This window comes from Entelurus aequoreus, linkage group LG09, assembly GCF_033978785.1.
Source record: "Entelurus aequoreus isolate RoL-2023_Sb linkage group LG09, RoL_Eaeq_v1.1, whole genome shotgun sequence".
NCBI classification, from domain to species: Eukaryota; Metazoa; Chordata; class Actinopteri; order Syngnathiformes; family Syngnathidae; genus Entelurus; species Entelurus aequoreus.
Genome location: NC_084739.1, coordinates 44,660,493 through 44,679,518, shown reverse-complemented (window position 1 = coordinate 44,679,518; position 19,026 = coordinate 44,660,493). Strand labels below are relative to the sequence as shown.

Genomic DNA, 19,026 nt, shown 5'->3' with positions numbered 1-19,026 from the left:
ACAAGTCAACATTTGTCACAAAATTAAGCATGGACCATAAGAACAAGGAGTCTATAGCAAAAGTACAGTTTCAACATGTTAGTGTCCCAAACCCTAGATGGAACATATTTAGCAAGCTCTGAAGATTGTCACCAATACTCCCTAATCTAGTGTGATTGAACTTGAGAAAAAATGGGTTAAACTTCTCTAGAATAGACATGTAATCTTGAAGTATTATACTAAAAAGTCTGCAAGAGTGAAGTGGCTTCAAGAACGGAGTACAGAAAGTGCATACTTATGAACATGGGACATTAACATTTTACATTTTTACTGCATTTGTTCATTTTCAAAATATTTTTGCTTTGCTATTGCTAGGTATTGTGTGTATAATTTTAAGGGACAAATAATTGAATCCTTATTTACTTCCAGCTGTAACATAACAAAATGTGGAAAAAGCAAATGGGGTGATTTCCTATTTTTATGGTCACTGTACATATACAGTCCGTATCCTGCGACAACTCCAGGTGGTGCTCTGCCTCGTAGAAAAAGTCATCTAGGTTAGGATTCAACTTGTCTGACCGTGAACAGTATAGGCAGTTGAAAAATGATAGAGGGATTCAGGAAAAGGGTATCAAAGAAGGTTCATATAAACCTTTTTGTTTTTTATGACAAATGCATTGTTATCAGATTTTTTGTTGTTGTTTGTTTGTTTCATTTTTGAGTATTCTCTCTTCTCATAGTTTTTCTTACCTCTGACTGATTGATTTTCTGGTACGACACAGCCATTACAAGATACCAAGTAATCTTGAGTATCCAGGAAGGGTTGAAGGCAGGCTTGCCTCTTTGCCTCTCAAATTTTGACACATCTTCAGTTGTACGATTGAACACTATGTGGGCGTACATGTCTGACACATCCGACTTATGGTATTCCTTGAAAAAGAAGAATATAATCAATAATTAATCATCCGATAAGAGTCCAAATGCAATAGATCTCAAAGAACCACTATATTATTTTATTCTGATTAAAACCGTACATGACGTCAGACCTGATAGAACAACTGTCCATTGCCTTGGGTGAGGTCAACATCATCCCAGAATACTGCCAAAAGAGAGACATTCATATCGGGAAAACCAGTGGATAAAGGCGCTGGAAACAGGTAATGCTCATTCACAGCAACAGACTGAAACTGGACAAGGCCGTTGTCTGAGAACTGAAAAAGAAAGGAAAAGATGCACCAATTTCAATTATTAAAAAAAATTAACTAGCTGGCTGTGGTCTATCTAACCCTAAATATTTGTATTTGTCTTTTTATATGTCATCAATATAATTCTAAGCTTAATAGCACAATAGATGAAGAACCTATACAGTTATGTCAATGTGTTCATTCAGGAAAACGTACATAAATTCTGTCATATAATTTCCCCATGAATGGAAAACCAATTGGTGGTTTGATGTATGGAGAATTTCCATCTTCTGTATCCATGTTTATTCTTGTATCACCAACTTCTGCTCCAAAAGGGTATATGTTGCTCTCTATCGGTACAATGGAAAGAGTTAAAAGATGTGTAACAATATAACAATAACAACATACATGTTTTGTATTAACTTCATACTGTGTTAACCATGTACAATTTCCTCATATTCAACAACAGACTTGTACTACACTAAAACATTAAGCAATGGTCTTGTTTACATGCATTTAATATTTTAATCCAGAACTTCCTGGTTGTGAGGTTAACGTGCTAACCACATTTGCCATGAATTCACAATGTATCCATTTGCTACATCGTTTGTTATGTGCTGACTTGGGCATATTGATTATGAAGTATGTTTATTCCATGCGGACAAACACAACCAGATAGGGCCTGATTTACTAAGATCCCAAATAACATGAGGTAAACAGCGTGTGCAAGCTATAAAATTGTTTTGTTGTGGAAAATGCAGCGCACAATTATAACGTGTACCATTTTTTAGGACTGTATAGAAGTGCCATCTAGACAATATTATTATTTTTAGCACTTCGAAGGTGCGCTCTGGCAGGCGCCAAGGTGCCGTGATGGTGAGCAACTCTTTTTCTAGTGTAGTAACACATCGCCATGCTATTGTTTTAGCGGTAAAAGCTAACTACGGCAGAAATAAGCTCGCTGCTACGTCAACACCAAACGCGTTTGAGTTTGCAATGCACAACACTGCGATACAACACCAATTTGTACTTACTGAAAAACATGAACAATCATATTACAGTATGGTGTTGATTTTGGGTAAGCACTCCATTTATGTAAAAAAAGATTGGCTCCAAGTTCCATATTTATGGCGTCAAAATCGCTTTCACCTCACTCTCACGGCTTCCTTCTGCTCCAACGTCTCACTCTTCCTTCGTGCTGGCTTCTATAAGCAGTAGTATATTCAGCTTCAAAAAGATAAGTTTGTGAATCCTCATTTGTTAAAAAATAGTCATCTTTGTTGTCTGTTACCAAGTCTTCCATGATAAGAAAACTTGTTTCCAGAAGTAGGAACACACATGTTGCCGGAAGTTAAAGGTGCGCTGCTATGGAAACAGAAATCAATGCGCGGGAGAAATTAGTCCCGGAAATGAGTAAAATGATCAAAATACGTTAATATTGAACATTTTACATATTGTTATGAACGTGTCTGTTACTACATTATATATAAACTTGCACTGTGTATATAAAACGGGGATGGTGGGTTTTGAAGTTGTTTTAGAGGGCTTTGAAGGTTACAAGGGTGACTCCCATTAGATGCATATTGTTTTTGTCTCTCATAATGAATGTGTATGATAAGCAAAATTCCCAAAAAGTGCCCTTTTAAGTCATCCAGCAGTTATATTATAGTATACATAACATATAATGTAATTATAAAATGGCATTGTTGAATGGATGACACATTTATTATTTTCATTTCTGACAATTAAAATATTGACACGGACGGATAATTATCACTCCATCGCCTATTTGTAAATAACTTTTGCCATGAGTATGCACGCACTTTCATAAGGTGCTAAGCACTGACGCAAAACAGCAGTCTTTAAATGATTATATTTGCATTTTCATCTCCCAGTGTTGTGGACAGTCTGATAATCAGCATGTATTCTGCATATCCATGAAGACACACACGCTAAATGGATTGCGCTGTCTATTTTGCTCATTTAAGAGACGCAATCCTCCGTGCTCAAGCTTAGTAGATTAGCTTTGCTCAAGTTTGCACATGTTTTAGTACACTTTAAGTAAATCAGGCCCATAGTGTCTAGAAAAATTATGTAAAAGAAAGTAATAGAGGTTAATTCCTCAGTGAGTGAGGAAAGGAAAGTAACAACCTCCACCAACAATTGCTTTACACCTTGTGCAATTACAGTATGGTAATTTGAATAAATACAATATTCTTAATGGTATCATAAGCATGGATATGAATAGGATTGGTTGTCAAACTATTTGTGTCACACCTTTAATTCAAGGGCGTACTCTTTCTGTTGCTATTTCAGCTGGAATAGGCTGCAACTATCCTCAATCATGATCAACCAAATCTAAAATAGGTGAATAGATCGATACCAACAAAATATATTTTAGTGTCATACTTGAAATGACTAAAATATCAAATGGGTCATGCTCTGAGACACAAACATTACTGCATAATGGTTATATCATGTTATAATGAATGTGTAGCTAACCCTTTTGAGTCATGCTGCATGTTGAATGACTTTCTGGACAGGAACAGGTGTAAGACCCCGGTAGATTAACACATGAGGTATGCCCTGGACATATCATAGGGGACATACAATCATCAAAGTCCACGCATCCTCTTTCTCCGTGACCATTGTCTTTGGATGCAACCCAACCCTGACTGCAGGTGCATTTAAAACCTCCTATGTGATTAGAGCAGGTAGCCGAAGAATGACACTGTGCATTGGCCTGTTGACACTCATCAAGATCTGCACACAGGGTTCCAATACTCACAAAGCCATGCATACATATACATGTGTATGAACCTGGGGAGTTGTGACAGTGCGACACAGGATGGCATGGATTAGTGAATGCAACACACTCGTCCACATCTTCACACCACATGCCATTTCCTGCAAAACCCATAGGGCAGCGGCACGAAAAGGATCCAAGAGTGTTCCAGCACCGTGCCAAAAAATGGCAAGGCAAATCAACACATTCATTGGTGTCAACGCACATGCCTGCCTCCTCATGATACCCTAAAGCACATGTGCAGTTATATGTTCCAGGAAGGTTGGTGCACACCTGATCAAGGCGACAGGTGGTGTTATCTTTGCACTCATCAACATCTTCACAACCTAATGAGAATAACCTGTACCCTGGATAACACTCACAGATGAAGGATCCTGCTGTGTTCTTACAGAATGAGTGTTCAGGGCACAGGTTATCATTTCGGTCATGACACTCATCTAAATCCAGACACTCAGTACCATTGAGAATGAAGCCCTCATTACAAGGGCAATGGTAATACCCAGGGGTGTTTACACAAGTAGACTGGGGCTGACACACTGTCAAGTTGGAAGAGCCTAAGCATTCATCCACATCCACACACGTTGTCCCATTACTCAGGAATCCAGTGATGCATTCACAGTAATATGATCCCATTGTATTCATGCATGTCCCATTGGTGCAATGATTAGTATCATTGCATTCATTGATATCCATGCAGACTTCCTCCACATGGGAAAATCCGGCATCACAAATACACTGGAAGCTCCCATTAGTGTTGATGCATGTGCTATACTCAGGGCAGGTAGAGTTGCTAAGGCACTCATTTATATCCTCACAGTCACTTTCTTCATTATGGTAACCTTCCCAGCACTCACAAAAGAAAGATCCCACTAAGTTTATGCAGCTGGAAGATTTAGGGCACTGGATGTAGTCAAAAGAGCATTCATCTTCATCCAAACATATGGAGCCATTGCCTAAGAACCCTGAGTCGCAAGTGCATATGTAGCCACCATCAACATTGGTACAGGTACTGTTGTAAGGACAGGTGAAGTTCCCCATTGCACATTCGTCCAGGTCTTGACAGATTGTCCCATTGTCAAGAAAACCTTCCCAACATTTACATATGTAGGAGCCATTAGTGTTGAAGCAGGAGGAGAAGGTTGGGCAGACTTGATCTTGTAATTCTTCACATTCATCCACATCTGAACATTCAGAGCCATTGCCGTGATATCCATCTTTACAGTGACAGTAGAAAGAACCTTGAAATAGGTGGCACTCAGTCAGGGGGTGGCAGACAGAACTAGGGTTTAGGCAGGTGTCTTCATTCACACATGTCCCCATGTCATAGACCAGGCCAACAATACATAGACAGGTGTAGGAACCGATGGTGTTGCTGCATGTCATGTTTGTGCTGCAAGTCGTGTCTTCCTGGCATTCATCTATATCGTGGCAGACAAAACCATCGCCCTGGTATCCATCCTGGCACTGGCAGAGGTATGATCCGTATGTGTTGCGGCAAAAAGCCTGGACACTGCAGTTATGTACCAGGGTGGAGTTCTGCTCGCATTCGTTTACATCTTGGCATTCAAAGCCGTTGCCCTCCATTCCAAATGGACAAGCACAGATGAAAGATCCAGCAGTGTTTGTGCAGCTGGAAACGTTATGGCATCCACCATTTAGGATTTGGCATTCATCGAAGTCTATAATTCATCCAAAACAGGACATTGTCAGCGAAGCAGCCCCAAATGATGATGAAGAAAGCTCTCAAGAGATTCATCTGAATGAAGTACAATAACCAAATTGTGCACTGCATTGTGACAATGAGCAACCAACACTTACCAGAGCAGTTTTTTCCATCGCCCGTAAAGCCCCTGAGACAGAAGCAAAAGTAGCTGCCCATTGTGTTGTCACATTGGGCAAAGTCACTGCACTCATCTGTTCCTGTTTCACACTCATTTAAATCTGGGGAGATAGAAAAGGAGAAAGAAACAACAAATAGGGATTAACTACAGATGAAAATTCAAGGTCAATATAAATCCATGTAATCAAATCATGGATCTAACAAACTGAAGTAAGTCTGACTCACGCTGGAAAATATAAATCCATACACAGCTCAAATGATTTACAGTGAATGTTGCAAGTGGTAATAATGAAATTAAATAATATGAGGGTGCAACGGGAGGCCTACATGTCTGTATACAATTAGATTTTTTAGGGACGGAACATTCGATAAGGTACAAAAGTGTACAGATTTCTCACAGTACACACTTGATTGACAGGAAGTGTGGCTCGTGTGAAGCATCTACTTTGTAAAAAATATACACTGCAGCCCAGCCTTTGACAAATGGGAGTCATGGCTAGCGGTAGTGCCAATTAGGGCTGCATGATTAATACAATTTTAATCACGATCACAATTTTTTTGCCATTATTAAATGATAGTGATTTTTGGCAATTCTAACATTTAAAAAGCAGGCTCCACTGCAAATCAAATCAAGCGCTTTCACAGCCGCGGTGGCACAAGAGCAACAGCGGCTGGTCTCAAAGCCCCCGTGAAGCAGCACCCGCCTATGACAGTGGCCATTGTGTATGCGCAGAGCTCCATGAACACGCTGACCACCTTGCTGGCCGGCATTAACAAACGTCCTTTCCCAATTAGATCTTCACATTTTCCAAGCTAATTAAAATCCAGGTTAAAAACATATTTTGTCTTATCTCCAATACTTTTCTTTTATCTTAAATATATATCTTGGTTGTTTATTTCTTATTGTTATCTATTTTATTCATGCATTATATTTACGTGATATATTTGGTCAACTGCAGTTGATTTAAAATGTGTTACAGATAAAAATAAACTTTCATTTCGTAAAAATGAAATAATTCTGACTGTTTGCTCTTGAGCCTGTCTGCATTGTTGCACTTTCCTCTGAGCATACATTGTAAACTACAAACCCCGTTTCCATATGAGTTGGGAAATTGTGTTAGATGTAAATATAAATGGAATACAATGATTTGCAAATCCTTTTCAACCTATATTCAATTGAATGCACTACAAAGACAAGATATTTGATGTTCATATTCGTAAATGTTCTTTTCTTTTTGCAAATAATAATTAACTTAGAATTTCATGGCTGCAACACGTGCCAAAGTAGTTGGGAAAGGGCATGTTCACCACTGTGTTACATGGCCTTTCCTTTTAACAACACTCAGTAAACGTTTGGGAACTGAGGAGACACATTTTTTAAGCTTCTCAGGTGGAATTCTTTCCCATTCTTGCTTGATGTACAGCTTAAGTTGTTCAACAGTCCGGGGGTCTCCGTTGTGGTATTTTAGGCTTCATAATGCGCCACACATTTTCAATGGGAGACAGGTCTGGACTACAGGCAGGCCAATCTAGTACCCGCACTCTTTTACTATGAAGCCACGTTGATGTAACACGTGGCTTGGCATTGTCTTGCTGAAATAAGCAGGGGCGTCCATGGTAACGTTGCTTGGATGGCAACATATGTTGCTCCAAAACCTGTATGTACCTTTCAGCATTAATGGCGCCTTCACAGATGTGTAAGTTACCCATGTCTTAGGCACTAATACACCCCTATACCATCACAGATGCTGGCTTTTCAACTTTGCGCCTATAACAATCCGGATGGTTCTTTTCCTCTTTGGTCCGGAGGACACAACGTCCGCAGTTTCCAAAAACAATTTGAAATGTGGACTCGTCAGACCACAGAACACTTTTCCACTTTGTATCAGTCCATCTTAGATGAGCTCAGGCCCAGCGAAGCCGACGGCGTTTCTGGGTGTTGTTGATAAACGGTTTTCGCCTTGCTTAGGAAAGTTTTAACTTGCACTTACAGATGTAGCGACCAACTGTAGTTACTGACAGTGGGTTTCTGAAGTGTTCTTGAGCCCATGTGGTGATATCCTTTACACACTGATGTTGCTTGTTGATGCAGTACAGCCTGAGGGATCGAAGGTCACGGGCTTAGCTGCTTACGTGCAGTGATTTCTCCAGATTCACTGAACCCTTTGATGATATTACGGACCGTAGATGATGAAATCCCGAAATTCCTTGCAATAGCTGGTTGAGAAAGGTTTTTCTTAAACTGTTCAACAATTTGCTCACGCATTTGTTGACAAAGTGGTGACCCTCGCCCCATCCTTGTTTGTGAATGACTGAGCATTTCATGGAATCTACTTTTATACCCAATCATGGCACCCACCTGTTCCCAATTTGCCTGTTCACCTGTGGGATGTTCCAAATAAGTGTTTGATGAGCATTCCTCAACTTTATCAGTATTTATTGCCACCTTTCCCAACTTCTTTGTCACGTGTTGCTGGCATCAAATTCTAAAGTTAATGATTATTTGCAAAAAAAAAAAAAGTTTATCAGTTTGAACATCAAATATGTTGTCTTTGTAACATATTCAACTGAATATGGGTTGAAAATGATTTGCAAATCATTGTATTCCGTTTATATTTACATCTAGCACAATTTCCCAACTCATATGGAAACGGGGTTTGGTATTATATATTCATTATTTTTGTCATTTTCTTTTTTTTTTGAGACTTTTGTTAATTGGATGCCATTTTTTAAATAATCAAAACTGTTTACATGAAAATTAAGCAGTCTTATGTTTGCATTTTGTTCCCATACTGTACTAAAAATTGACAGAATCATGACCTTAAAAAAAATGTGCTGTACATACCAAACCATATTTATATTGTACCATTATATTGTACCTTATAAAACATGTAAGGCATTGTGCTTATATAAAACATTTTCGAGAACACAATATCATCTTACCGACACACTGAGTTTCACTGAGATAGTAGCCTCGTTTGCAAACACAAGAATATGATCCTGGGATATTTATGCATTCCGTGTCATTTTCAGGACAAATGTTTTCCCTCTGGCACTCATCGATATCAGAGCATGCCAGCCCATCACCAACGTAACCGAGGTCACACACACATTGGTGTCCAGCAGGTGAATCGTGGCACAGGCCATGAATGTGGCACGCAGGGTCACATAGTGGGCTGGGTAGCACACAAGTGTCATTTAAGGCGACTGTGCCATTCAAACATGAGCAAACATGTGCACCAGGAAAGTTGACACACTTTGAGAAATATGGACAAATTGTATCCGAGATGATGCACTCGTCCACATCCTGACAGGAAAATCCGTCACCTATGAAACCTTGATAGCAGGAGCAGAAGAAGTCTCCAATATGGTTGGTGCATATTGCCCGTGGGTGGCATGTGTCCACCATTGAACACTCATCAATGTCTTCACACTGCATGCCATTTGCTGCAAAACCCCGCTTACAGGTACAGGTGTGGGAGCCAATTGTGTTAAGGCATGTAGCGTTTATGTGGCAAGGGTTTTCTTTACACTCGTCAATATCTACACAGTCCATGCTGGCGGCAGGGCGGTAATAACCAACCTGGCATGAGCACTCGTACGAACCGTCAATATTGTTGCATTCTTCATTGACACCACACAGATTTTTCAGTGTTACACACTCATTTACATCCTGGCAAAAGGTGTGGTTAACTAAGACAAAACCTGTCTGGCAAAGGCAAGTGAAAGAACCTTGGTTGTTCACACATGTAGCCTTATTTTTACACCCCCCATTATCTACTAGACACTCGTTCACATCACTGCACTGGATCACCCCATCTCCAGAGTAACCCACCTGACAGGTGCAGTTGTAGTTACCAGGCAGATTCATGCAAAGGGCATTAGCGTGACATTGACTAGCAATTGAACATTCATCCACATCTACACATGTAAAGCCATTTCCACTATAGCCTACTGCACACTGACATGTGAAGGACCCTGGTGAATTGGTGCATAGAGAGTAGGGGCTGCAACGATCTGTAGCACATTCATCAAGGTCATGGCACTTTGAGTTATTAAAGATAAATCCTGTACCGCAGTCACAATAAAATGACCCTCCAGTATTGACACAGATAGTGGTGGCAGGGCAGGTGTCTAGTGTTGAACATTCATTAATATCGTTGCACAGTTTTCCATCTCCTTCAAAACCCTCTGGACAAGAGCACTCATAACCTCCCAGCCTGTTAATACAAATAGCATTGGGGTCACATCCATTATTTCCATTGCATTCATTTATGTCAACACATGTCAGGCCATTTCCGACAAAACCGCTGTCACAGGTACATTGGTATGAACCAATGATGTTGACACAGTCTGCATATAGATTGCAGATGTTACTCGCACATTCGTCAATGTCCACACAGCTCTGCCCGTCACTTTCAAAGCCGTTGCTGCATGTGCAGCGATAAGTGCCAGGCAGATTTTTACAGCCTTTGTATCCAAGTGAGGACGAACACACATATGGAGTCTCTGAACATTCATCTATATCAAGACATAGGTAGTTTCCATTGCCCTTATAGCCGTGATTGCAAGTGCATGCGTAAGATCCAGGATTGTTGGTGCATGTCGCATTCCAGTGGCAAATCCTTTGGTTAGTGCATTCATTTATATCAGTGCACTGGAAACCGTTTCCCTTGAAGCCGACTTCACACAGGCATTGTCTTCCGCCCTCAAAATTACTACACAGGGCATTGGTGTGACAGCCCCCGTTTTCTTTTTGGCACTCGTCGATATCCTGGCAGTTGGTGCCATCTCCAATATATCCATTAAGACAGACACAACTGTAGCTGCCCAGGGTGTTGTTGCAGTGGGCGTTAGGATGACAACTGTGTAGGCCGCTGAGACATTCATCAATGTCTTCGCAGAGTAGTCCATTACCCTGGTAGCCCATGCGGCACACACAGGTAAAATTGCTTTGGACTTTCAGACACTCGGCCTGTTGATGGCACGTGCTGCCTGCTTCTTCACAGTTTCTTAGGTCAGCAACTAAAAAAAACAATGAGAAGAATTCATTATAAAAATACTAAATCTATTTCATTTTAGCTTTGATTATGTTTTTAAAATGTGTGTTTGTTTTTGTTTGATGATGGGTTGGTTTACCTGCGGAGAAGTATTTTAGCATTGCCAAGAGACTTATCAGCCACAGGAGTGGGAACCTGAGAGGACATAAAAGGTTACAAATATTCCACATGTTCAGATAGTATATTTGAAAACCTGCTTTTTTAAAATATTTTTTTAAACTGCAAATAGGAGCAATCATTGTTAACACTCTGTGGCTGTCCAACAATATGACCACACTGTAGTTGGCCAAAACATTGTACCGGTAATAACTTTTTGTTTCACAATTCAGAATGTAGCCATTGTCTGTGCCCCTCAACAAGAGACAGACGTTGGAGTTAGTTTATTGGTTTTAGACATCAAATAAAGACAAAGTTGGGTCACAACTTTCTCAGCTTACCCTCTGTTACGGTACAGTTTTAACATAAGTAATTGTATATACAATATACAATGTTCTGTTCATATGGAGGCACTGACAAAAAAACATTGGCAATCATTTTCAACATTCCAACTTAATAATTTTTTTATAAAATAATCCAAGTCCATATGTCTATCCTAAAGGACCTACGGTGTTAAACATGTAATCACAAGAGTTATGAAAATAATAAATATGGTTCTTCTGATTGTGTTACCAGGCATCAAGATATACATTTCTCCTTTCGAGTTATGACAGACTATTCTGTGTCCCAGGAGAAAGCCCCAGTTGGACAGTGATAGTGCTGTGGTGGCAGACTCCCCATTTACATAAATGTAGTCAACTCACAACAAATAAATACAAGAATGACCAGAAGACTAACACTTTTATTTTTTATTTTTCAAAATGTATGTTTTTCAAAAAAAGAATGACATTTAACATTGATTCAAAGAGGTCTTGTAATCCTTCAAATACAAATGAGCAGCATTATTACCAATTTTACATTATTTTTTAAATTAATTTTAGATACAATTGATTCACACAGAATCTGTATGTAATAGGCAAATCATCACACAACCGTATCTTATCCCACAGTGTCATAAATTTGTTGTGCAGGCCTAAAGGTTAGCACAGTATGCCTCACAGCCAAAGCATGCAGGTTGGAATCCATTGGAAAATCTCCTCATGGTCGCGGGGGGGTTCCCAGGTACTCTAAGGTTCTCCCACATTCCAAAAACATGCATGTCAGGTTAGGTTAATTGGAAACTGCATAATGTCCATAAGTAATTGTGAGAATGTGAGTGTAAATAGTTGTTTTTCTACATGTGCCCTACGATTGACTTGCAGCCATTCGAAGTCTCACCAATTGCCAGCTGGGATAGACTGCAGTTTAGGGAAAATGGATGGATGAATGTTCTGTAATATTTTTAGTCAAAACCATTTCTCCCTGCTATGTTCTCACATGTATTTCATTAATTGTTGACAAATATTCTAAAAATAAAAATATTTTGATTTTAAACTATTTTTGACCATTTCTAAAATAATTGAACAGAAAATAATAGAGATTTTCACTCACCCCATAATTTCACTTGTGTTTTTTTTTGTAAAAAGTGTGAATTCCGCTCGTTTGGTTCACTCTCTGCCTTTTCGTTCTCCTCACAACTTGTCACTAAAGTCTTCAAGTAGCTTGTTCCGCTTCCATCTACTCCTCCTCAGTCTCAAATCTTTCACCCCAGGGAATCAGGACAATGGCCCACCTCATCATGATATGCACAACCCTGACATTTTACACCTCTGGGAAGGGGAACACCCATATTCCCCTAGTTGTGTGTCATCTATCACATAATACATGCACCAGTTCCCTCAGGCCCTTGTTTATGTTCTCCACTGTAGTCAAGCATGCAAATGTTGTGTGTGATTTTATTCACCTGGTCGTCAGGGTAGACGGGGATTTCTTTGTAGCCTCATACATTTACTGTAGGATTCTGTTGTCATTTCAGCTAGCACTTTGCCTTTTGCACACATGATCAACATACTGTATGTAGAGTGAGTCGAACAGAATGCCTTTTCCTTACCAGTCCAAGTTGTACCAAAATTTAATAAAAAGTTTTAAAGGTCACTATTTTATATTCTTGGGGTCAAAAGTAGAAAGAAAACCTGCACAGTGGCCTTGTGGTTAGCGTGTCTGCCCTGAGATCGGTAGGTTGTGAGTTCAAACCCCGGCCGAGTCATACCAAAGACTATAAAAATGGGACCCATTACCTCCCTGCTTGGCACTCAGCATCAAGAGTTGGAATTGGGCGTTAAATCACCAAATGATTCCGGGGCGCGGCCACCGCTACTGCTCACTGCTCCCCTGTGGGGGTCGGTCAAATGCAGAGGATAAATTCACCGCACCTAGTGTGTGTGTGACAATCATTGGCACTTTAACTTTTTAACTTTAAGTGATTCTGGAGCTGAGGACAGAGCTTTTCCTACTCACAATCCTGCCTTCTTTCTCCTCAGGCAGTAAAATTCTGGGTGTGGCGCTTTCCTCTGATGCTATAGTGACACAAATTGGATGAATACATTTCTATTAAGGGTGTGCATCTCTACCTTAAATGCAGTGGCGGGTGGTTCGTTTCCCACCTAGGCCTTCAGTGATGTCCGACTTCAATGATTACCTCTCAAAATATCATAATTTATGTCCCCACATTGCTGGAGAAATACTATACAGAAACACATTCACGCACTACTGGGAACTGTACAAAACTGGTTATTTTCTGGCGCATTTCAAAATCAATAAACCCGCATCAGCAATTAAAACATATCTTATTTGGTACTGTCAAAATTAAAATTGCAAAAAACACATTAAACGTGAAAAAATAAAGAAATAAAATATCTGAACTCACATTTCATCGGACAGCTGAGCTAGCTTCCGGGGTTGGCCGACATGGTCTCACAAGATGTAGTTTCTCTTTAAATATCCTTTTTGAAAATGGCCTTGCAAATATGTGTTGTCTTGTCTAATCATAAAAGATGCAGACGAGGCGTGTTGGCTGAGTTCTTAAAGTTTACTCCACAGCGTGCTCATCGATAACATCAAGCTGCCGCCATGTCTACATTCAACAACCTAAACGGGGCTACTGCACATGCTTTTCACTACTGTGGCATGCTGGGTAATGAAGTTCTTATGTTACCTAGCTCATAACATCACAATATACAGTATATCTGCCTTAGGTCAGCTAGAAGGCCTTACTGACAACACCTCGTGATCTGATTGGCTATCGCAACTGTCTGTCAAATGTTTGTGTCCATTCACTTACAGCGCACGGACGCCTGCATTGTTGATTCTGAAAGTCCCAGGCAGATTTGGTACAGCATGGCAACATAAGCTAGCTGAATTCTGATTGGATAAAAACTCTATAAACTAAAAACAACAGCACTGGATAATATGACATGAAGAGAATATGAATACTTTTAGATATTTAGGGAGAGTAAATAAAAAAAATACTTTTATCTTTAAATATGATCTAGAGATTTCTGGTTATGTTAGGCCAGCAGAGAAGGCCTTGCTGGCCCTGACGACACACCACTGGTTAAATGGCAATCTGATATGAATCTCAATACATGGGTTACGATACGATTTACTAACAATACTTTTTAAAACATTATGATTTGATGCAGATGTAAGCATTGCGAGGTGAAAAGAAAATTAAATATATCATGTATCATGTCAGAACAATGTCATGTGTTTATTTTTTAAACATCCATCCATCCATCCATTTTCTACCGCTTGTCCCTTTTGGCACATACAAAACATGTGATTCCTGTATTATTAATTAGCAAATACAACTATCAACTTCACGGCATTGAAATCCATAAACTTAAAGAAAAGATGATGTATGAGTTAAAAAATGCAAATTATGATTAGAACTGTAAATTATTTTTTTTCTGTTGATTCTTAGATTAGTTGTATTCTTATTTGTTCTACGTTGTTAAATGTTAGAGTATCAAATTTGATCTAAAGACTGAAGGGTTGTGATATTCAAGAATGAACCAAATCTATTGACTGGTTCATTATCATGAATGATACGTTTGTTTTTATTAGAAGCGTGACAGTGATGCAATATTTACATCTCAACCAAGGCAGAAACAGCGGCAGCTTTGCACATAGTGGGTTTGCGTCTCCTCGCCACTCTGACTGGTATGAACTTTATTGTCACTGCATTTAAAAGTACAACGAAATGTGTTTTGAGTTAGACTGACCACATGTCCTCTTTTGCGGGGCTGTCCGGGCTGTCCAGGCGGGGTTTCTTAAATGCCCCAAATGTCCGACATTTTGAGTCAGGTTTGCGTGTATTTTCAATGTACGTCCAGGGTTAAGAAGGGGTTAAAAACAAAACAAATTGTGAAGATGTGTGCACGCAGCAGCATTCGTGAGGGAGGGGCAGAGACAGAGAGAGCGAGGGAGTGGTTTGATTGACATACTTGCCAACCATTCCGATTTACCCGGGAGATTCCCGACAGTCTTCCGGGTCAATAATTCTCCCGAATTCACCCGATTTCCACCCAGACAACAATATCGGGGGCGTGCCTTTAAGGCACTGCCTTTACGCGCCGGCACAGTCTAACAACATCTGCAGCTCTGCACACACACAAGTGTATGCAATGCATACTTGGTCAACAGCCATACGGGTCACACTGAGGGTGGGGGTATAAACAATTTTAACACTGTTACAAATATGCGCCACACTGTGAACCCACACCAAACAAGAATGACAAACACATCTCCCGAATTCGGAGGTCTCAAGGTTGGCAAGTATGTTGGTTGATTGATTGAAACTTTTATTAGTAGATTGCACAGTACAGTACATATTCCGTACAATTGACCACTAAATGGTAACACCCGAATAAGTTTTTCAACTTGTTTAAGTTGGGGTCCACGTTAATCAATTCATGGTACAAATATATACCATCAGCATAATACAGTCATCACACAAGTTAATCATCAGAGTATATACATTGAATTATTTACATTATTTACAATCCGTGGGGTGGGATGTGGAGGGGGTTGGGGCGGGGGGGGGGGCAGACACAAGAGAGAGAGGGGAGAGACAGACAGAACACAAGAGAAAGCCGAAACGTAAATGCAACTTAACGGATGATTTGCGGGAAAAGTATCCGTGTTATTTTGAATATTTCTACCTCTGCACTTTTTTCCAAAACTATGAATGTTACAGAATATAAGTGTGACTTATTTTGTTATACTGTCAACCAGTGTTGCCGTTAACGCACTTTTTGTGTCTTTTTAACGCATTGAAATCAGAAAGGACGCAGATTTTATTTTTTTTACCATTTGCGGCCCACAGCTAATGTTTTAAAGGCCCACGGCACATTCTAAAAATACTATTAAAATAAACAAAAACATAACAAAAGTGAAATAAAAAAGCTTAAAGGTGAAATGTAATTTAGAAACAGTTGCAATGTTGACTAATAAAACAAAGCTGGTTTTTTTTCTTTAAAAAAAAAAAAAAAAGACAACATAAAGGAAGTAGTTGAAAGCTTCAATAATTATTTTGTAAATATTGGACCAAAATTGGAAGAAAGGATTCCAGACCCAGTTCCAATTGAGGACTATAATGATACCATAGAGCGAAATCCCAACTCCATGTTCCTCAGTAATGTGACACAGGAGGAAATAGTTACAATTGCAAAAAAATGTAAATCTAAGACTTCAACTGATTGTAACGGAATTGATATGGAAACGATAAAAAAGGTTATAGAAGAGATCTCAGGACCATTAATGTATATTAGTAATCTATCATTTCAAACAGGTACATTCCCAAACAAAATGAAAATAGCTAAAGTTGCACCAATTTATAAGACTGGAGATAAACGTCAATTTACAAATTATAGACCTGTTTCTTTACTTCCACAATTTTCTAAAATCATTGAAAAACTGTTTAATAACAGATTAGAGAGTTTCATAAATAAAAATAGAATACTCGAAGAGAACCAATATGGATACAGAGCTAATGTCTCAACTTCAATGGCTTTAATTGAAATTACAGAAGAAATTACCAATGCAATAGACCAGGGGTCACCAACGCGGTGCCCGCGGGCACCAGGTCGCCCGTAAGGACCAGATGAGTCGCCCGCGGGCCTGTTCTAAAAAAAAAAAAAAAAATATATATATATATATATTTTTAAAAAAAATTAAATCTACATAGAAAAAACACAAGATACACTTTCAATCAGTGCATCAACCCAAACAACCTCCCCCATGCACACTCATCCACACCCACTCACACAAAAGGGGTTATTTCTTTCTGCTACCAATATTCTGGTTCCCACAACATAGACAACACATCTGCAAGGGACACAGTCCCTGAAGCACACATGATTGTATAGGCTGCTGGTCCACTAACATTTTCATTAATTACTATTTTTTATGTATTTATTTTTATATTGTTTTACTTTCTTTTTTATCCAAGAAAATGTTTTTTATTTATTTATCTTATTTTATTTTATTTTTTAAAAAAGGGCCTTATCTTCAACAGACCAGGTTGTCAATGAAATTAGATTTGTTTAAAGGGTTTTTTAAACCAGGCCCAGTCCAGATAATGTCCAAGTCGGACTCAGCAACACACACCTTCATTCATGTACACAGAAAAAAATTAGGGAACACAACAGATTGCATATAATTTATAAACAAAATTACATTTTCAAAATAAGCATTTATGTACAGTCCAGATTATGTCCAGGTCACTCAAATTAGGGAACACAACAACAGATATCATATAATCTGTAAACATAATTATACTTTCAAAATAAGCCTTTGAGGACTTCTCATCTTTGTTTTAATGTTTTTTGGCATCATTATCGTTTTCAACCATGTAACTTTCTAAAGTTAGAAAATACTGAATAAATGTTTTAAAGAAAGTAATACTAAGTGAATATCTGTTTTTGGCCTTAAAAATAAACATTTTACCGAGTACTATAATTAAATTGACCAAATCATGATTGTCAATGAACTCTCCTAAAATAACAGAAACCACATTAAGCTTCATAAACAAACCAATCCTTAAACACATTTTTTCAACTTCCACCCAAAACAAAGACACAATATGACAATACCAAAACAAATGCAGGGTGGATTCAGGCTCCTCACAACAAAATCGGCAATCATCTGACTCTGTCATATTCCATAATTTTAACATTTTCCCCGTGGGTAAGAAGTTATAAATAATTTTAATTTGAAAATAACGATTTTGCACATCGATAGTGGTTTTATAGATTAGTTTGAATATGGCATCCCATGGCAAAGGGCAGTCAAAAAAGTCCTCCCATTTTCCATTTGTGTTGTATGAGGCAGCCTTCAAAGATTTCTTTATTAAATAAAAATTATATATTTTTCTATTTATTTTAGTTCATTTTTGCCAACTAGAATTTCTTATTAGAGGTTTACAAACTAATAATGTAGTAGTTCCAAAATTAATTATTTGTTTCCATCTTTTCCCAATTACTCCAGTTAGTTGATAAAATGAAAAGCTTGAGCAAGCATCACCATACATAGTTCTAAATTCATCATACTTCATAATTTTACCATTCTAATTGATAATGTCATTGACAAAAATGATTCCTCTTTCAAACATATTTTTCCAAAAGAAAGGCTTTCCATCTATTACAATATTAGAGTTCATCCATATTAACTGCTGCAAAATATTGTCTCTTTTTTCTGGCACATAAAATTGAAAACACCACTATGAGTGGATTGTTTCCTTCATGAACCCCGCCATGTTTCCCAGCAGACTATCTGGGAGGGAGTCACTTGTAAAAAAGGATACAATTTCTTTTGATACAGTACATGTTTTTTGTCCAACAGGACATTTGTGTACCACTCAATGTTTAAATACATCTTTGGAACAATTGATGCTTTTAAAGACAGACACATAGCTTCAAGGTTGAGAAGTTTCAGGCCCCCATATTCATACTCTTTGTATAAAACCTTTCTTTTAATCTTTTCTGGTTTGCCGTCCCAGACAAAATCGAAGACCCTCCGCTCATAAATCTTAAAACATTTTGTGATGGAGCTGGTAATGACAAAAACAAATAAATAAATTGAGGAATAATTAACGAGTTGGCAATAGACATTTTACCATACAAGGTTAGGGATTTCCCTTTCCATAATTGCATAATTTTGTCCAGCTTTCTTAGTCGATTA

At 38.6% G+C, this 19,026-nt stretch overlaps 1 protein-coding gene across 1 annotated transcript in view; it reads right to left on the bottom strand.

Moving 5' to 3' along the window:
* Positions 1–19,026, bottom strand: part of si:ch73-105b23.6 (mucin-like protein) — a 53,267-nt gene that overhangs the window by 30,941 nt on the left and 3,300 nt on the right. Inside the window, exons 3-8 of the mRNA XM_062057877.1 lie at positions 10,949–11,004; positions 8,753–10,834; positions 5,788–5,910; positions 1,380–1,513; positions 1,026–1,190; positions 730–909 (exon numbers count right to left, since the gene is read on the bottom strand). Coding sequence (XP_061913861.1) covers positions 730–909; positions 1,026–1,190; positions 1,380–1,513; positions 5,788–5,910; positions 8,753–10,834; positions 10,949–10,970 — 2,706 coding nt within the window. The 5' untranslated portion in view covers positions 10,971–11,004. The remainder of the gene's footprint in view (positions 1–729; positions 910–1,025; positions 1,191–1,379; positions 1,514–5,787; positions 5,911–8,752; positions 10,835–10,948; positions 11,005–19,026) is intronic.